The sequence below is a fragment of the Triticum aestivum genome, chromosome 4A, assembly GCF_018294505.1.
Source record: "Triticum aestivum cultivar Chinese Spring chromosome 4A, IWGSC CS RefSeq v2.1, whole genome shotgun sequence".
Taxonomy (NCBI): Eukaryota; Viridiplantae; Streptophyta; class Magnoliopsida; order Poales; family Poaceae; genus Triticum; species Triticum aestivum.
In genome coordinates, this window is record NC_057803.1 from 9,018,162 (window position 1) to 9,037,102 (window position 18,941).

The following is an 18,941-nucleotide window of genomic DNA, read 5'->3' on the forward strand; positions in this document are numbered from 1 at the left end:
GGCTTGAGTGTATCGTGTTAAACCTGCTGTATGCAGGTTTGAGTCCCAGCGACCCTATTTTTTATTGTCAATTTTCACATATAATGGCAGTACTGTTATCGGATTTTTCTGTAAATAAGAAATGTGAAGGAATTTTGTGTAAATATGTGTCGTGGTGGTTGACTTTTTCCGCAACTAAAAAAATCTGAGTGTGTTTTTGTAAAACTATTCGTGTCTACTACTACCACTCACTGATAAGTGGTGCCATACACATGGATACGCGACATATGTGTACTGTGACCTTATATCCATGCTTGAGTCAAGTTAGATGACCATAAAACAGTATTTTTATAAAGTTTAAGCACCAAACTAAACATGTGATGTAAGTCTTGTGGCTCCGGGAGATATTATATTACCTAAAAAAAGCCACTCAAGTATTTCACATTGTTCGGTGCCATTCCGTCCGACTATCCAATTCCTGGACGTTGCATGCAAGGCTAGCGTGCGAAGTAAAAAAAAAAAACTCCGCTTGATATGGCAGTTAATTAGAGCCAGTGATTTTGGGGAGAGACATTATGGCAGTTAATCGGTAAATAGGAGTAAAATGTTTCCTCACGAATTATCTTTGGGCAGATACTATGGCACTAGGAGGAGTACAGCGTTTCCTTAGGAACTAAGATAAGTAATGTTTAATTTCTTTTCATATATAGTTCCAGTGATTTGGGAGAGACATTATGGCAGTTAATCGGTACTAAGGAATAGGAGTAAAATGTTTCCTCGTGAAATATTTTTTGGGCAGATACTATGGCACTAGGAGGAGTACAACGTTTCCTTAGGAACTAAGATAGGTAATATTTAATTTCTTTCCATATATAGTTCGAACTATATATGGAATGCCGTAAATGCTAGTAAAAATGGGTGTTTGTTACCTACCACTACTAAAGAATGGCCGAGCTGTATAAATAGGCAACTAGACCCTTCCGCCCTCCTCACCCATCAAAATTCAATTCATAGTGATCTAGATATGGCGATCAAGCTTATAGCAGTAGCGTTTTTCTTGCTTGTCCTGGCCTTTGCTGAGTCCAGCGATAGGGGTGAACCTCCATCATCTCGTAAGTACTAGTGCTAGCTTTACCAAGTCGAGGGTGTGTCAAGTCTGAATCACCTCATATAGTTTGTTATTTCCTGCAGAAGAAAATGCTTTTGGTGCGAGTGCTTATGCGGTTCATTGGGATCCAGATCATGCGCATTCTGGTAAATACTTGTGCTACCTTCCCAAGTTGACAAATTTGTTAATTGTGAGTCAACGCCTGACTCTTATTTACTGTAGAAGAAAACGGTTTTGGTGAAAGTGCTTATGCGGTGCATTGGGATCCTCCTTCTCGTAAGTACTTGTGCTACCTTACCAACTAATTTTTTTTGTTAATTGTGAATTAACTCCTAGGTTCTTATTTCCTCTAGAAAAAGACAACTTTGGTGAAAGTGCGTATGCGGTACATTGGGATCCCCCTTCAAGTAAGTACTTGTGCTACCTTGCCATGTTGAGAATGTGTTAATTCTAAATATACTCATAGTTTGTTATTTCATGCAGAAGAAAAAGGTTTTGGGGCAAGTGCTTATAAGGTGGACTGGAACCCACCTTCGAGTAAGTACTTGAGCTACCTTACCAAGTCAAGAATGAGTTAGCCCTGAATGAACTCATGGTTTGTTATTTCCTGTAGAAGAAGAAGGTTTTGGGGCAAGTGCTTATAAGGTGGACTGGAACCCACCTTCGAGTAAGTACTTGTGCTACCTTACCAAGTCGAGAATGTGTTAGTCCTGAATGAACTCATGGTTTGTTATTTCCTGCAGAAGAAGAAGGTTTTGGGGCAAGTGCTTATAAGGTGGATTGGAACCCACGTTTGAGTAAGTACTTGTGCTACCTTACCAAGTCGAGAATGTGTTAGTCCTGAATGAACTCATGGTTTGTTATTTCCCATAGAGGAAGAAGGTTTTGGGGCAAGTGCTTATAAGGTGGATTGGAACCCACCTTCGAGTAAGTACTTGTGCTACCTTACCAAGTCGAGAATGTGTCAGTCCTGAATGAAATCATGGTTTGTTATTTCCCGCAGAAGAAGAAGGTTTTGGGGCAAGTTCTTATAAGGTGGATTGGAACCCACCTTCGAGTAAGTACTTGTGCTACCTTACCAAGTCGAGAAATGTGTTAGTCTTGAATGAACCCATGGTTTGTTATTTCCTGCAGAAGAAAAAGGTTTTGGGGCAAGTGCTTATAAGGTGGATTGGAACCCACCTTCGAGTAAGTACTTGTGCTACCTTACCAAGTCGAGAATGTGTTAGTCCTGAATGAACTCATGGTTCGTTATTTCCTGCAGAAGAAAAAGGTTTTGGGGCAAGTGCTTATAAGGTGGATTGGAACCCACCTTCGAGTAAGTACTTGTGCTACCTTACCAAGTCGAGAATATGTCAGTCCCGAATGAACTCATGGTTTGTTATTTCCTACAGAACAAGAAGGTTTTGGGGCAAGTGCTTATAAGGTGGATTGGAACCCATCTTCGAGTAAGTACTTGTGTTACCTTACCAAGTTGAGAATGTGTTAGTCCTGAATGAACTCATGGTTCATTATTTCTTGCAGAAGAAAAAGGTTTTGGGGCAAGTGCTTATAAGGTGGATTGGAACCCACCTTCGAGTAAGTACTTGTGCTACCTTACCAAGTCGAGAATGTGTTAGTCCTGAATGAACTCATGGTTTGTTATTTCCTACAGAAGAAGAAGGTTTTGGGGCAAGTGCTTATAAGGTGGACTGGAACCCACCTTCGAGTAAGTACTTGTGCTACTTCACAAGTCGAGTATGTGTTAGTCCTGAATGAACTCATGGTTTGTTATTTCCTGCAGAAGAAAAAGGTTTTGGGGCAAGTGCTTATAAGGTGGATTGGAACCCAGAAGATACACATTCCAGTAAGTACTTGTGCTACCTCACAAAGTCGAGAATGTGTTAATCTAGAATAAAATCATAGTTTGTTATTTCCTGCAGAAGAAAAAGGTTTCGGCGAAAGTGCTTACAAGGTGACTTGGAGCCCAGAAGATGCACATTTCGGTAAGTATTTGTGCTACCTTACCAAGTTAGTCCTGAATCAACTCATGATTTGTTATTTCTTGCAAAATAAAAAGGTTTTGGGGCAAGCGCTTATAAGGTCTCTTGGAGTCCAGATGGTGCACCTTCTGGTAAGTACCCGTGATATCTTAGCAAGTGGAGAATGTTTTAATTCTGAATCAACTCACATATTATTTCCCTCAAAAGAGAAAGGATTTGGTTCAAGTGCTTATGCGGTACATTGGGATCCAGATCATCCACCTTCTGGTAAGTACTTGTGCTACGTTTCTTATCAAGTGGAAGAATGTGTTCGTTCTGAAGTAACTCATAGTTTGTTATTTCTTATAGAAAAAACCGGTTTTGATGCAAGTGCTTACGCGGGACATCGGGATCCAAATCATGCACACTCTCGTAAGTACTTGTGCTACCATATCAAGTTGAGATTATCTTAAATATGATGTGTTAGTTTGTTAATACTCATGTAAAAAGATATGCATTTAATCTCCAAAATTAACATTACTATGTCAGTATTTCAGCTGAACTATTGGTTTAATTAATAACAATGCAGCTTCCTCCATTCCTGAAGCACCAACAAAACACAAGCATATAAAAGTTCAAACCGGCATGTTATTCCTGAAGAAGAATCTGCACATCGGCACTACACTTCCTAAAGGAACCATGTTTGCACGAGACGGTGCACCAAAGTCTGTTCATTTTGCCTCTACTCCATTGGAGTCAAAGTACTTGGCAACCATCCTTTCATATTTCATGATACCTCATGGCTCGACCAAGGCAAAGCAGGTAGCTGACACCCTTCGTTCATGCGGCAAACCGGTTGACAAGGAGGATCCTCACATGTGCTTCTCATCCCGTGAAGCAATGTCAAGGTTCGCCACCAGAGAATTAGGGGTCAGCGGCGCACGAGCAGCCATTACAAGGATTCATGGGAATGAGACCCCCAGCTCCATGTACGTTGTGGAACAGATCACCCAACTCAACAATAACGTGGTGCCATGCCATCCTATGGATTTTCCGTATGAGGTATTTTATTGCCATCGGCCGAAAGAGGTGCAGTCTCTGGGGGTGCAAATCAAGGGTTTGAAAGATGGCATGCCGCGCGTGACGGCAATAGCCATGTGTCACATGAACACATCTAATTGGGACACCCAGTACTTTGAGCTATTAGACGGAAAGCGTGGTGAACCTATTTGCCACTACATGCCTACCAATTACATCATGTTTTATTAGATATATTTAAAGTTCCTATTGAACTATGTAATCTAGTTATCCGATCAATAAAGTGTGCCGAGTGACTGCATTTTTGTTAAAAAAATGCTTAATAACCACCAGATTCTGGGAGTTTTTGGACTGCTACCGACCAACATTTTCTTTTATTGCATCCCAAGTAACTCTAACTAATTACCAATGATGATGCACTTGCACATTATTAGTTTTGCATCTCGGACGAGCCGTTGATGGCTTCCGCCACCCAGCCGATAGTCAAGGTGAGGTGGATCTGTGTCATCTCGGTCATCCCTGGTGAAGGAGAGATAGATCCACGACGTCTCACACGCTGCCATTGGAAGATATAACTTTAGGAGAAGAAGGGGTCACTGCTAGGTGCTACACCGCCACTGATCCTCCTCTAACTGTATACCCCATAGTGCGGCACTACCGGAGAAACGAGAGAGGGAGTGGCACAATCGAGAGACGGGCTAGAACATGGTTGAGAGTGAGGGGATGGGATTCTGTGTTGTTCCGCCGATTTTGAGGAACTATCGCGTTCCAGATCTGAGGGGTACATTCCCTTTCATGAAATGGGTGCATTCACGTTCTCTTTCCCAACCAAACATAGGAACACGTGCGTGGGGCAGAACTGCCCCCTTACTTTTCATGTGATGTCACCATCTAACGAACCCTTAGATACTATATAGGGAAACACGACTTGTCGTGCATTGCCCGTAGAAGTGATGGGCAAACCAACATGAATAATCAAGTTAAAGATCAATAAATTTTTAACAAGCACCGATTATACATATAAGGCAAGATATAAGCATGTAAATATTCTATTCACAATAAGCTATTTTTTGTAATTGATTTGGCTCCATTGTTTTTTAACACAGTACAATCAAAGAAGGTCAGATACACGCACATATACTCACCCCTATGAACCCACACACCCACACCGGCATAATATCTTGAGCTTGACGAACTCACCACACGCGCCTCGTAGTCAACGAAAACGTGTCCTCCCACTGAACAAACACCACCAAAAATCCTAAAATATATGCAGGAAAATGCGTGCACCAGTGCCAAGTTTAGGACTTACACTCTGATGGGCTAGTTCCACCACAAAGAACCTAACCATCAGAGTTAGGCTCAATTGTCATTTGGCTCCATTGTTAATTATTATGATAGTAGACTATTTATCTAATATCATATTTTTATTTAGTCACCATGACATGCAGCAAGGTAATTAAGATATCTAAGCCTGGATTAATTATAAACACCAAAAGATTAGTGCATATACAGGAAGCTATATATATATATATATATATATATATATATATATATATATATATATATATATATATATATAGAATTTGAACTAGCTAAGAACCCGGCTAGGGTGAATTCCCAGTGTTACGAAGAGCTACGCTGGGGCGTTGACATATGGATTTGGTTTTCTTGCCAGTTTGGATCTGATTTCTGAACTGCATTTTTTCATGCCACGGTTTGTACGGTTTCTGCGATGCCACTGTTTTGACCACACTACTTAAGCAAGATATTCTCTGCCCTCTCGACCTTTTTGTGTCAACCAACCTCACCACAAGTCTCGTTCCCGTCACCTCTCTCCTCTCGACAGTGTGATTTCTCTCGGCTTAACTGCTCCTCTGCCCTCGCCACTTTTGATTTTCTTTTTTTTTTCTCGCGCTCCTCTCTTCTCTCAGTATCTAGAAGACGTGGTACTAGCTAGCTGGAGGCAAATGCTCGGAGCAGCGGCCCAAGATCTCTAGGGGATTCACCCATCCTGGGTAGGTTCCACCATTGCATGAGAACGGTGTTGGGGCACGTGAAGGACGGATCCACGAGAAGAGGCTCCCCACTGACCAACATGGAGAAGGGTTGCATGGACGGGTATGTCTCCTACCGCCTGTGGTGGCCTCTTGTTGCACTACTGTTCTGACTGAGAAGCATCAGAGATTCTGCAGACTGCACATTTTTATGTTTGACCTCGGCCATGGTAAACTCGAGGGCATGGACCCCGCATTGGACCACCATATCAGCAGCAGCCACCGAGAAGGTGAAGACAAGGAGCCTAGGCCAACAGAGGTGAGGCAGTAGCCGCATTGGAGCAAGTTTGTGTAACTAGATGACCTGTTGCATCGATAGCGCAAAGGGCTAGAGAGAACCAGGCTTCCAAACCATGCAAATAATAATATTTAGAGAGAGATGCATCGGATAGATAGCTCTGGCCACTCAGCTTATGGTACTTCCTTCGTCTAGGTGTATAGGACATTTTACGAAAACCAGATATTCCCAAAAGTCCTAGGCGCATTGCATTAAATCTCATTCTCGTTTCCCTCCCAGCCTCGTATTGCTACACACCTAGGGAGAAAGAGGTGGCGCCCACAGGAGAACAGCCACTGCAGGTGTTTGATTAGGCAAGAAATTGATGACTGTTTTGCATGCACTCACGTATTCAATGCAGATTTTACTTTCGTTTTCTACCAGCGTGATTGGAAGTTTCCTAGCTTGCCGTGCTCGTCCTCATCCAATCACAATTCACCTAGGTCGCGATGCTCTTCCTAAGAGGCTAAGACTAGCCATAGTGGAGAGTAACATATACTAGTAACATACGCATATCCTTAGACTATGTTACTACCTTCATAGTGGGTAGTAAGATAAGTGTGGTAACATGCAAAGCTTCATTTATTAGGTTATAGACTCATATTGCATTGGGATATGTGATGTTACATTAACTAGCTAAGTTACTCAAACTACCTCTCTCCTCATTAAATCATTGCCACATAAGCAAATTTGCTGAGTTGGACTCGATGTTACTGCTGAAGTTACTCCCACTCAGCACATTTGAGTAACTTAGCTAGTCTAATGTGAGTAACTTCAACAGTAACATCGAGTCCAACTCAGAAAAATTGCTTATGTGACAATGAGTTAATGAGGAGAGAGGTAGTTTGAGTAACTTAGCTAGTTACTATAACATCACATGTCCCAATGCAATATGAGTATATAAAATGAAGCTTTGCATGTTACCACACTTATGTTACTACCCACTATGAAGGCAGTAACATAGTCTAGGGATATGTGTATGTTACTCTCCACTGTGGCTAGTCTTATACACCTAGACGGAGGGAGTAACTAAGATATGAATTAATTTACATCAGGTAGAGTCATCATTGCACGTGCCATCGGTATCGAAAATGACCTCAATGTCTAAGCAACTCTTCATGGTGGGTTGTCACTAGCAAAAGCAAAAATGTCTTCCATATTATCGTCCAATCCCCAATAATATTTGTTTGTTTTTTGTAGAATGTCCTTTGATTTTAAAGTTGTATCATCAAGGTGAACTGCAACATATTTATTTGCGAGAGAATATGGTTGAGATCGGTTGTCTTCAAGTGTTGATCATGATGTATGTAAAACATGAATCTACGAGATGCAGAACATAGCTAACATTTTGGTTTCTGTCAATGCACCACAATAAGATTTCAAAGGAAAATTGAAATTACATTAGCATTTGAACTATTACAAAAGATGTTCAACAATAACATCGAAATTAAATGTTTGATGGCGTGTCTTTTTGAGCACATATACCTCACTTTCCTTCATATGCTTTCTCTGATTCACAAATAAAGGGAGTTTTTACAATTGAAATTATGGAAGAGACCGCAATCTTGGAAACTCACAGTCGTTATATACTATTTACAATTTTTGTTTAGGTTGACCTAAGATTTGTCTTCCATGCATCTCACTACTGAGATCCGGTTTGAGAGCATCTTTCAACATATTCTAGGATCATAGCAGTTATACCATAGAATATAATTTCTTAATTATGAATATAGAAGTATGATAATACAATATTATTGGTTCTAGGGTATATTTTCAACAAATACATAATAGCCCTTTTGTTAAGGGATCTACCAGATTCTTAGCCATCTGGATATAATCCAACACTACTAGGAAAAATCTTATAGATAGAACCTTAGCAGTAGCGCGGGGCTTGAGATAGGCGCTACCACTAGTTAGCAGTAGCGTGGGCACGCCACCAGCACTGCAGCTAACCATTAGTAGTAGCGCCGGCCCACCAGACAACTGCTACTACTAAGTGGACTCCACACAGGCCCCGGGGCTGTGCACAGTAGCAGTGTGTGTCACCGGCCCGCGCTACTGCTAAACCAGTTAGTAGTAGCGCGTTACCGAAATGGTGCTGCTACTATGGCCGGCCCGGGCCCAGCTCCGCGGCCCCACTTTGCAGCAGCGTGTTCCTTAAATGCGCGCTACAACTAATGGGCTTAGTAGTAGCGGTGGCCCTATTCCCTCGCTAGTGCTAAACTCATGTTATCTTCATTCCCTCGGCTGGCCTCTCACTCTCTATAACGCCCCGAGACCGTTGCGCCAGGTGTCTTCCAGTTATTCGCTGTTGTTGCCTTATCATTTGTTTGCATGTCATGCATTTCATATCATGTCATCATGTGCATCGCATTTGCATACATGTTCGTCTCATGCATCCGAGCTTTTTCCCCGTTGTCCGTTTTGCAATCCGACACTCCTATGTCCTCCGGCGCCCCCTTTTACCTCTTTTCGTGTGCGGGTGTTAAACATTCTCGGAATGGACCGAGATTTGCCAAGCGGCCTTGGTTCACCACCGGTAGACCGCCTGTCAAGTTTCATACCATTTGAAGTTCGTTTGATACTCCAACGGTTAACCGGGGAACCGTAAAGGCCTTGTGTGTGTTGCAGCCCAACACCCCTCCAAAGTGGCCCAATAACCCATCCAACCCCCTCCATCCTCTCGGTTGTTCGATCACGATCGCGTGGCCAAAAACCGCACCTAATTTGGACTCTCCTAGCTCCCTCTACCTATATATATGTGTCTCCCTCCAAAAATTTCACGGATGAAACCCTAGTCTTCTTCCACTGCCTGCCACCGGACATGTCCATCCTGAGCCAGACGTGTCCGCGCCGCCGCCCCGCCAAATCCGCCGCTGCCACGTGGCTAGTCACCTCCCTCCACCGCGCGTGGGCCCGTGAGCCAGTAGCCGGCCCTCCCGGCCCGATCCGCCCGCCGCCGCCTGCCGCAGGCACCCGCGGCCGAGCCCCGCCGCCGCCTGGATCGCCTGACCTGCTCTGCCGCCATACGCCGTTCGCCGGCCCCGCCTCCCGCGCGTTGCGCTCCGGCCGCCGCCGCCCACTCCGGCCACCGCCTGCGAGCTCGCTCGCCCGCTCGCCCGCGGCTCGCCTCCGTCCTCCGCCGCCCGTACCTCGCCGCCGATCTGCCGGACCCCGCCGGTGCCCTCGCCTTGTCGCCGAAGATCGGGCCCTCGCCGTCCTACATCCTCGCCGGCGCCGCCATCGACCGCTGCCGCCCCTGTCTCTCCGCTCTCGATCGGGATCGGGAGAAGGACGACTGGGCCTTCCGCCGGCCTCGTGGGCCGCAACGCCTCCTCGGCCCGCCTTGCCTTTTCCCGTCCTGGGCCGAAGCCCATGGTGAGCCAACCCCTAACCTCCGCTCAGTGCATCTTTTAGCTATCCGACGCTCAGTGCTGGAACGACTAAGTCCAAGATCTGTGTTATTTTTATGCCTCCTTCATCATGCCATAACCCTGTCACCATAGCTCCGTTTTGCATGCATGATATATCAAATTGTTTGTCTCGATGTGCTCTTCATTTTGTTCCATCGCACCATGCTTGTTTGAGTCCATCTTGATGCCCATATGTCTGTTGCAAGAGTGCTATAAAATGTTGGTTCCTGATTCTTATCAGTTTATGAGCATTTGTCATTTTTTTGCCATGATTATTGTGTGCTGCATATGGGCATGAGCTCTACAGGTGTTTTAGGCTATGCCATACCATCTTTACAGGGGTGTATGTCATGTATTTTTGTGATCATTGTGGTGACTAGCACAAGCATGCAAAGTAGCTCTCGTGATATTGCTGATTTCAGACTTAGAATTTCACTAAGTCATTCCCTGCTGTTATTTTAATGCCATGTGTTCATGTTGCTACAGAGTGATCCATGCTTCTTTTGAGTATGTTCAGTAAGGATGATTTTGACATATGGTTATGCTCTATCCATCCATGTCCCTGTTTGCATTTATGGAGTGCCCTAGCATGACTCAATATTGCTCTACTTTTGCTATAAAATGTTCCTGGCAGATTGTTTACGTGTTAATCAATTTTGCCAAGGTTGTTGTAGTTGATCCATGCATGCTATGAGTTTGTTCGTGCCATGGTTAGCTTTTTGAACATGTCTTCTTGCTGGTAGTATGCTTAGCTTATCATGCAATGCCTTGTGTTGAGTGCATCGAGCTCGCAAACGTGCCTTCATATTCTGTTTATGCCATGTCCAGTTTTCTGCTAAGTCTGAATCTGTTAACGAAACTTGCTATGTTTACATGGGTGCCATCATATCTTATGATCCTTTTTGGCTTATGGTCAGTAAGGGACTTTTGTTATATGCTTTGAGTAGATTCCTGCCATGCCTTGTTTTGCCATGATATGTTCCTGTAGCATGTTATTATCTTGCTCTAAACATTGCTTCCTGATGTTAATTCCTGGCATGTTATTTTCACTAAGTCTGAGATGCTGATATCTTTTGCACTTTTGCCATGTTTGTTTGAACCTGCTCTTGTGTGTTTTAGCCGTAGCTCAGTGTTTATCTTTTGTCAAGCATCTTGAGTAGATCACTGTCATGTGCTTTGTTGATATGTTGGAGTGCAGTAGCTTAGTTTCTTGTTGCATTCTAGATGGCATCGTGCTGTTAATCGCAGAATTGTGCCATTCTTGTTTTGCTTGCCATTTGCAAATCGTGCATCCGTTTCCGGTGATCTTTATATCGATTTCGACCGAAATCAACTCATATTTCCAGCGGCACTCTTGGTTTGCCAAGTTGAGGCCTGGTTCAATCTTTTCCTTCCAGAGCTCGCATATGCATTGCATATCACATCCCGCATATCATGCCATGTTTTGCAGCATGTTGCTTGCGCATTGCACCGTGGTTGATTGTGGTTTCCTTTGCTTGTGTTCTTGTCTTGGGTAGAGCCGGGAGACGAGCTCGTGATCGAGGAACCCGTTGAGTACGCTTACGAGGATCAAGCTTTCGTCTTCTCTGAGAACATTGCAGGCAAGATGACCATACCCTCGAAATCACTTCTATCTTTGCTTGCTAGTTGCTCGCTATTTTGCTATGCCGCGATACCTACCACTTGCTATATCATGCCTCCCATATTGCCATGTCAAGCCTCTAACCCACCTTTCCTAGCAAACTGTTGTTTGGCTATGTTACCGCTTTGCTCAGCCCCTCTTATAGCGTTGCTAGTTGCAGGTGAAGATGGAGTTTGTTCCATGTTTGGAACATGGACTTGTTGGGATATCACAATATCTCTTATTTAATTAACGCACCTATATACTTGGTAAAGGGTGGAAGGCTCGGCCTTATGCCTGGTGTTTTGTTCCACTCTTGCCGCCCTAGTTTCCGTCATACCGGTGTTATGTTCCTTGATTTTGCGTTCCTTACACGGTTGGGTGTTATGGGGACCCCTTGACAGTTCGCTTTGAATAAAACTCCTCTAGCAAGGCCAACCTTGGTTTTACCATTTGCCTCACCACCACCTACCCTTCCCTCGGGTCGGCCAACCCAAGGGTCATCTTTATTTTAACCCCCCCGGGCCAGTGCTTGTCTAAGTGTTGGTCCGAACTAGAGTCCTTTGCAGCGCCACCTCGGGGAAACTTGAGGGCTGGTTTTAGTTGTACGGAGCGCTCATCCGGTGTTGCCCTGAGAACGAGATATGTGTAGCTCCTATCAGGTGTCGGCGCATCGGGCAGTCTTGCTGGTCTTGTTTTACCATTGTCAAAATGTCTTGTAACCGGGATTCCGAGACTGATCGGGTCTTCTCGGGAGAAGGAATATCCTTCGTTGACCGTGAGAGCTTGTGATGGGCTAAGTTGGGACACCCCTGCAGGGTTTACACTTTCAAAAGCCATGCCTGCGGTTATGGGCAGATGGGAATTTGTTAATATCCGGTTGTAGAGAACTTGACACTTAACTTAATTAAAATGCATCAACCGCGTGTGTAGGCGTGATGGTCTCATTCCGGCGAAGTCCGGGAAGTGAACATGGTTCTTGTGTTATGCTTGAACGTAAGTAGTTTCAGGATCACTTCTTGATCACTTCTAGTTCACGACCGTGCTTTGCTTATCTTCTCGCTCTCATTTGCGTAAGTTGGCCACCATATATGCTAGTGCTTGCTGCAGCTCCACCTCACTACCTTTTCCTACCCATAAGCTTAAATAGTCTTGATCGCGAGGGTGTGAGATTGCTGAGTCCTCGTGACTCACAGTTTACTTCCAAAACCAGTTGTAGGTGCCGATGATAACCGTGCAGATGACACAACTAAGCTCAAGGAGGAGCTTGATGAAGATCGTGTTCGTTGTGTTGTGTTGTTTCGTTTCCAGTTGATCAGTAGTGGCGCCTAGTCGGGGCGATCGGGGATCTAGCATTAGGGGTTGTCTTTCTTTGGTTCCGTAGTCGGACCTTGATTGTATTCTGGATGATGTAATGCTATATTTATGTATTGTGTGAAGTGGCGATTGTAAGCCAACTCTTTATCCCTTTCTTATTCAGTACATGGGATGTGTAAAGATTACCCCTCTTGCGACATGCCTACAATGCGGTTATGCCTCTAAGTCGTGCTCTGACACATGGGAGATATAGCCACATCGTGGGTGTTACACTCTCCCTCTCCACTCTCTCCCCACCCTCGTTGGCCCGCCCCCGCATTGCACTGCTTCGGCCGCCCTCCCCTGCATCGCCCCCACACGCGGCCGCCCTCCCCCATGCTGGTCCTCCCCCATGTGTGACCGCCCTTCCCCAGGCCGGCCCTTCCCCACATTGCGCTGCTCCAGCCGCCCGCCCCCGCGCTGGCCCTCCCCCACGCGCGGCCGCCCTCCCCCGTCCCGGCCCTCTCCATCCCCTTGTTGGCCTCGCCCCGGCTACTGTGAGTACCTCTCCTCTCAATTCAATTTCTACTAATGCAATATGTTCACAATTTTTACTAATTTTGTTCATATATATGAACCCTAGGTGTTCATATATATGAGCCCATTTCATCATTAGATCACTAAATAGGATTTTTGAGTGTGTGTGTGTAACCCTAGGTGTTCATATATATGAACCCTATGTGTTCATATATATAATCCCGTTTCATCATTTGGTTATTTTTCTATGTTTAGGGTTATTACTAATATATTTAGGTTTTTTAGGCTAGAATGTTTTAGGGGTTTTATGTTCTTTAGTCTACATTTAGGGTTTTCGAATCAATACCAATATGAAGTTTGTATGAGATCATTTCAATATTGATACTTTGTACTATTTGGACATCTTGATCTTGAGCTATTGTGTATTTGCTGCGAAAGATGGCCACATATGTCTCTTTCTATTGGAGGCTAACTCCGACTGGCCTATGTTTTGCCGGAATGTTGATTCATTTCCATTTCCGCAAATTTAAGGCGTTCGATATGTCCTGTTTTAGCAAAGGTCATGCTGGATTATTCCATGGATTTCAGCACGACGTGTGCTATAAAGTAGGAAATATCAAGTTCCCGAGATTTGCCGGTAACCCATAGGTCATTTTTATGTCATTACTCGATATATGTAACGGGTTGACTGTCATTCTGTCGGGGCTCCATGTGTGTGAGATAGTCCACCATATCAGTGAGGGAGAGTGTCCACCATATATGAGAGAAAAAAATGCCGACTTTTGTCATGGGGGTCACTCTTCCTCTTCCTTCTCGTGATAGACCTTTTGGTAATGCACGGGAAGGAAGAGAAGAGCAACCATCACCGATGGTTGAAAAATTAGTGATGGAGTGTCCACCATATATGAGAGAGGACGAAGAATCCTGACTATTGTCGTGGGGATAGCTTCTTCTTCATTTGAAGGTGCTAGACATTTTGGTGTAGTGCACTTTCAAATGAACGTAGGAGCTACTGATGTCACTTGAAGCTACGTCGGTATTTCCACAAAGAGGAAGGGATGATGCAGCATAGCGGCGGTAGGTATTTCCCTCAGATATGAAACCAAGGTTATCGAACCAGTAGGAGAACCAAGCAACACAACGTAAACAACCCTTGCACACAGATAACAAATCCTCGCAACCTGACGTGTAAAAGGGGCCGTCAATCCCTTTCGAGTACGTTGCCTCAAGTGGCAAACGGACGTGAGGTAAATTTGTAGTAAATTGATAGGTAGAACGCTGATAAATAAAAAATAATTGCAGCAAGGTATTTTTGGTTTAGTAGATCTAAGAATAAATGCAAGGAAAAAGTAGATCACAAAGGCAAATAATATGAGAAAGAAGACCCGGGGCCGTAGGTTTCACTAGTGGCTTCTCTCGAGAAAATAGCAAACGGTGGGTGAACAAATTACTGTTGGGTAATTGATAGAACTTCAAATAATCATGACGATATCCAGGCAATGATCATTATATAGGCATCACGTCCAAGATTAGTAGACCGACTCCTGCCTGCATCTACTACTATTACTCCACACATCGACCGCTATCCAGCATGCATCTAGTGTATTAAGTTCATGAAAAAATGGAGTAATGCAATAAGAATGATGACATGATGTGGACAAGATCTATCTATGTAGAGATAGACCCCATGTTTTATCCTTAGTAGCAACGATACATACATGTCGGTTCCCTTTCTGTCACTGGGATCAAGCACAGTAAGATCGAACCCACTACAAAGCACCTCTTCCCATTGCAAGACAAATAGATCAAGTTGGCCAAACAAAACCCAAATATCAGAGAAGAAAAACGAGGCTATAAGCAATCATGCATAAAAGAGATCAAAGAAACTCAAATACTTTCATGGATATAAAAAGATAGATCTGATCATAAGCTCAAAGTTCATCGGTCCCAACAAACACACCGCAAAAGAATTACATCAAATGGATCTCCAAGAGACCATTGTATTGAGAAACCAAGGAGAGAGAGAGGAAGCCATCTAGCTACTAACTACGGACCCGAAGGTCTACAAAGAACTACTCACGCATCATCGGAGAGGCACCAATGGAGGTGGTGAACCCCATCCGAGATGGTGTCTAGATTGGATCTGGTGGTTCTGGACTCTGCAGCGGCTAGATGAACATTTCGTCGACGCTTTTAGGGTTCTAGAAATATTGGGGTATTTATAGAGCAAAGAGGCGGTTCGGGGGGCACCCGAGGAGGGCACAACCCACCAGGGCGCGCCTGCGCCTCATGGCACGCCCTGGTGGGTTGTTCCCTCCTCGAGGCACCCTCCAGGCACAGCCAGGGCCCATTACGTTCCTTCTGGTCCAAAAAATCTCCGTAAAGTTTTGTTGTGTTTGGACTCCGTCTGATATTGATTTCCTGCGTCGTAAAAAACATGCAGAAAACAACAACTGACACTTGACACTATGTCAATAGTTTAGTACCAAAAATGATATAAAATGACTATAAAATGATTATAAAACATCCAAGATTGATAATATAACAACATGGAACAAGCAAAAATTATAGAAACGTTGGAGATGTATCAGCATCCCCAAGCTTAACTCCTACTCGTCCTCGAGTAGGGAAGTGATAAAAACAATTTTTTTGATGTGGAATGGTGCCTATCATGTCATATCATATTTATTTCTTTATAGCATGGACATTTGGACTTTTATATTGTTCAAAGCAATAGTCTAGTTTTGACATGATAATTTAAGTACTCAAGCATATCAACAAGCAACGATGTATTTCAAAATATCAATACTAAAATAAGTTATCCCTAGCCCATCATGCTCAATCATTGATCCATTCATGAAACACACTCGCATATTAGCTACGCCCAATAGTCAAGTATGATCATATTGCCTCCTAGTTGGTGCTTTTATAAGAGATGATGGAGACTCAAAAATAAAAATTGCATAAAGTAAAAGAAAGGCCCTTCGCAGAGGGAAGTAGGGATTTGTAGAGGTGCCAGAGCTCAAAGCGAAAATCTTAGAGATAAAAACATTTTGGGAGGTGTATCCATCCCAACAACGAAAACGACTTAGAGTTCCCAACACTTTCCATGCTAGATATATCATAGGCGGTTCCCAAACAGAAAATAAAGTTTATTCCTTTTTCCACCATACTTTCACTTTCAATGGCTAGCTGAATCCACGGTTGCCTTCCATACTAACACTTTCCAAGGAATTTACTATTTGACAACATAAAGTAATTCATTTTTTTCATTTCGGGACTGGGCATCCCTAATACCTATACCATACTCTCGTGCAATGACAAGTGAATAAACACTCATCTTGAGAATAACACATCTAGCATGGTAAATATTAGCCACCCCTCACCGCTCCATGAGCGAAAGAACACACAAAAGAGAAGTTTATTTTGAAAATTAGAGATGACACATGCAAATTTGCTTAGAATGGCAAAATAATACCGCATATAGGTAGATATAGTGGACTCATGTGGCAAAACTGGTTTAAAGGTTTTTGGATGCACAAGTAGAGATCATACTTAGTGCAAAATGAAGGCTAGCAAAAGATTGAGAAGAGACCAACCAAGAAATGAATAATCTCATAAGCGAGCATTAAGCATAATTAACACTGAATAATGCACCATAAGTAGGATATAATTTCATTGCATGACTATTGACATTCGTGCTTGCATAGGGAATCACAAACCTTAACACCAATATTCTTACTAAAGCATAATTACTCATCAACATAACTCACATATCACATCATCATATCTCAAAACTATTACTAAGAACCAAGTTTATTTTGTCCAATGATCTTCATGAAAGTTTTTATTATATCCTTCTTGGATATCTATCACTTTGGGACTAATTTTCATGTGTTGCTTTTCATAAGCTCAAACAAATATAAGTGAAGATCATGAGCATAATATTTTTCTTTCTCTCAAATTAATTTAAGTGAAGCAAGAGAGAACTTCTTGAAAATTTTACTAACTCTCAAATAAATCTAAGTGAAGCAAGAGAGCATTTCTTCAAAAATACTAAAGCACACGGTGCTAAATTAGATATAAGTGAAGCACTAGAGCAAGTCCATAGCTCATAAAAATTTAAGTGAAGCATAGAGATCAATTCTAACAAGTCATGACATAATTTTGGCTCTCCCAAATTGTCACGGGATATCCACGGCCACCTATGGGGCCGTGTGGCCCCTTGTTGGTTCGGCGGGGGGACGGCGTGTTGCGCAAAGAGCAGATCAGCACACAGTAGAAAGCACACAAGCAATTTTACCCAGGTTCGGGCCACCGTGAGGCATAAAACCCTACTCCTTCTTTGGTGGATTGATGGTGGAATGTGTGTGGTGGTGCGTAGTACACTTGCCCGACAAGGTTTGCCTCAGGGCCGCGACATCTATGCCCGTATGATGGCTTGGGGATTGTCAACTTTATAACCCTCTAACCCCTCCTACGAGTGCCATGGGCCTCCTTTTATAGACTAAGGGGTCACCACAGTGGCAAAGTGGTCATTATCCACCGATATGATAGCAAATAGTGCTATCATACCTAACTCTGCGGGATGACAAGGTGCATTAAATGCACCACTTAGTGTCACATCATTGGTTGCCCGACAAGGGCTATCGGACTATCTCGCCAGCTCCGCACCTGCTCCCTTGACACGCCGCAGGATGGGTGTCGTATGTGGGTTTCTTCTGTAGGAAATGGCCGCCATGTGGCTAATGGCTGCCACTTAGTCATCTTGCGGCTTAACACCGCACTTATTGATGACGTGAGTCATGGTTGAGTTGTTTGCGGTGTGATTTTCCCCCGTGAGCCCCTGCAAGCTCTGCCGGGGAGTCTTGGTCACTTGCTTCAGGTGGTGGCCTTGCCCCTTGCCGGGCTCGCCTGCCCGGCAAGGGAGGCCCTTCTCTTGCTGCTATCTTGCTCCTTTGGCTCGATCTTGGTCTATCTGAGCTGCATGTTGGTTCTTCGAATCCTTTGGGTCTTCAATCCCTGGCTTGAGTTGGTGCTTCAACCTTGATCTTGTGACTGTGCACAGTTGGGCAACAGACCCAGGGTTTGTTGCATCGACAGAAGCCTCCGAGCCTGCCCCAAACGCGCTGCTGAGAGTCGTCGGGTAGGGCCTAATAAGTGCACATGCAGAATTGTTGAAGGGGTTGGCTCCTTGAGGTCACCTTTGCTGCTTCATTAGTCTTGATTTCGGGCCAGTTTCCGGTTTCCCCGTGCGTTATGTAAGGCCAATAATGGTGGGGCCGCTCCAGTGATGGCCCATGCATGACTTTAACGCACTGGGTAGAAACTGCCAATTTACTCTTCCCACAGCGCGCCCTTATCCTCAGCCACGTATGCTGCATGCATCGCGCTGGGTAGGTAATGGAGGCGCGTGGCGCGGGAGAGCATCTTGGAGAGGGCCCGCCCACCTTGAGTTGGCGGAGGAGGGCAGTGGTCACCCGCTGATGGAGCGGCCGCCCCTCCTCGCCTAGCCTATAAAAGGGAGGGGCAGAGGAGGGCGGAGTAATCCATCCTTGTATTCTTCCTCCCCTTCTCCTTGTTCTCTGCTCCGACTGGTGATGTTGAAAGGGAGTGGTTGGGGTCGTCCCCAAGCCTCTGGTTGGGGTTTGTGT

General features: G+C 44.2%; 1 protein-coding gene across 1 annotated transcript; it reads left to right on the forward strand.

Annotated features, from left to right (window-relative positions):
- The first annotated feature begins 1,003 nt into the window (after window positions 1–1,003).
- On the forward strand, window positions 1,004–4,430 carry LOC123081558 (BURP domain-containing protein 4). Its single transcript, XM_044504120.1, has 11 exons — window positions 1,004–1,073; window positions 1,310–1,363; window positions 1,571–1,624; window positions 2,222–2,275; window positions 2,355–2,405; window positions 2,871–2,933; window positions 3,010–3,072; window positions 3,147–3,200; window positions 3,277–3,336; window positions 3,418–3,480; window positions 3,638–4,430. The coding sequence occupies exons 1-11, from the start codon at window positions 1,004–1,006 to the stop codon at window positions 4,315–4,317; spliced, it is 1,266 nt and encodes a 421-aa protein (XP_044360055.1). The 3' UTR covers window positions 4,318–4,430.
- Window positions 4,431–18,941: the final 14,511 nt, after the last annotated feature.

What these genes read in the sequence shown, in the direction of transcription:
- LOC123081558 (XM_044504120.1), top strand. Translation starts at nt 1,004, where the DNA reads ATGGCGATCAAGCTTATAGCAGTAGCGTTTTTCTTGCTTGTCCTGGCC. An exon ending in TGCTGAGTCCAGCGATAGGG is followed by an intron (nt 1,074 to 1,309) that starts GTGAACCTCCAT and finishes TATTTACTGTAG; the next exon opens with AAGAAAACGGTTTTGGTGAA. An exon ending in TCCAAATCATGCACACTCTC is followed by an intron (nt 3,481 to 3,637) that starts GTAAGTACTTGT and finishes ATAACAATGCAG; the next exon opens with CTTCCTCCATTCCTGAAGCA.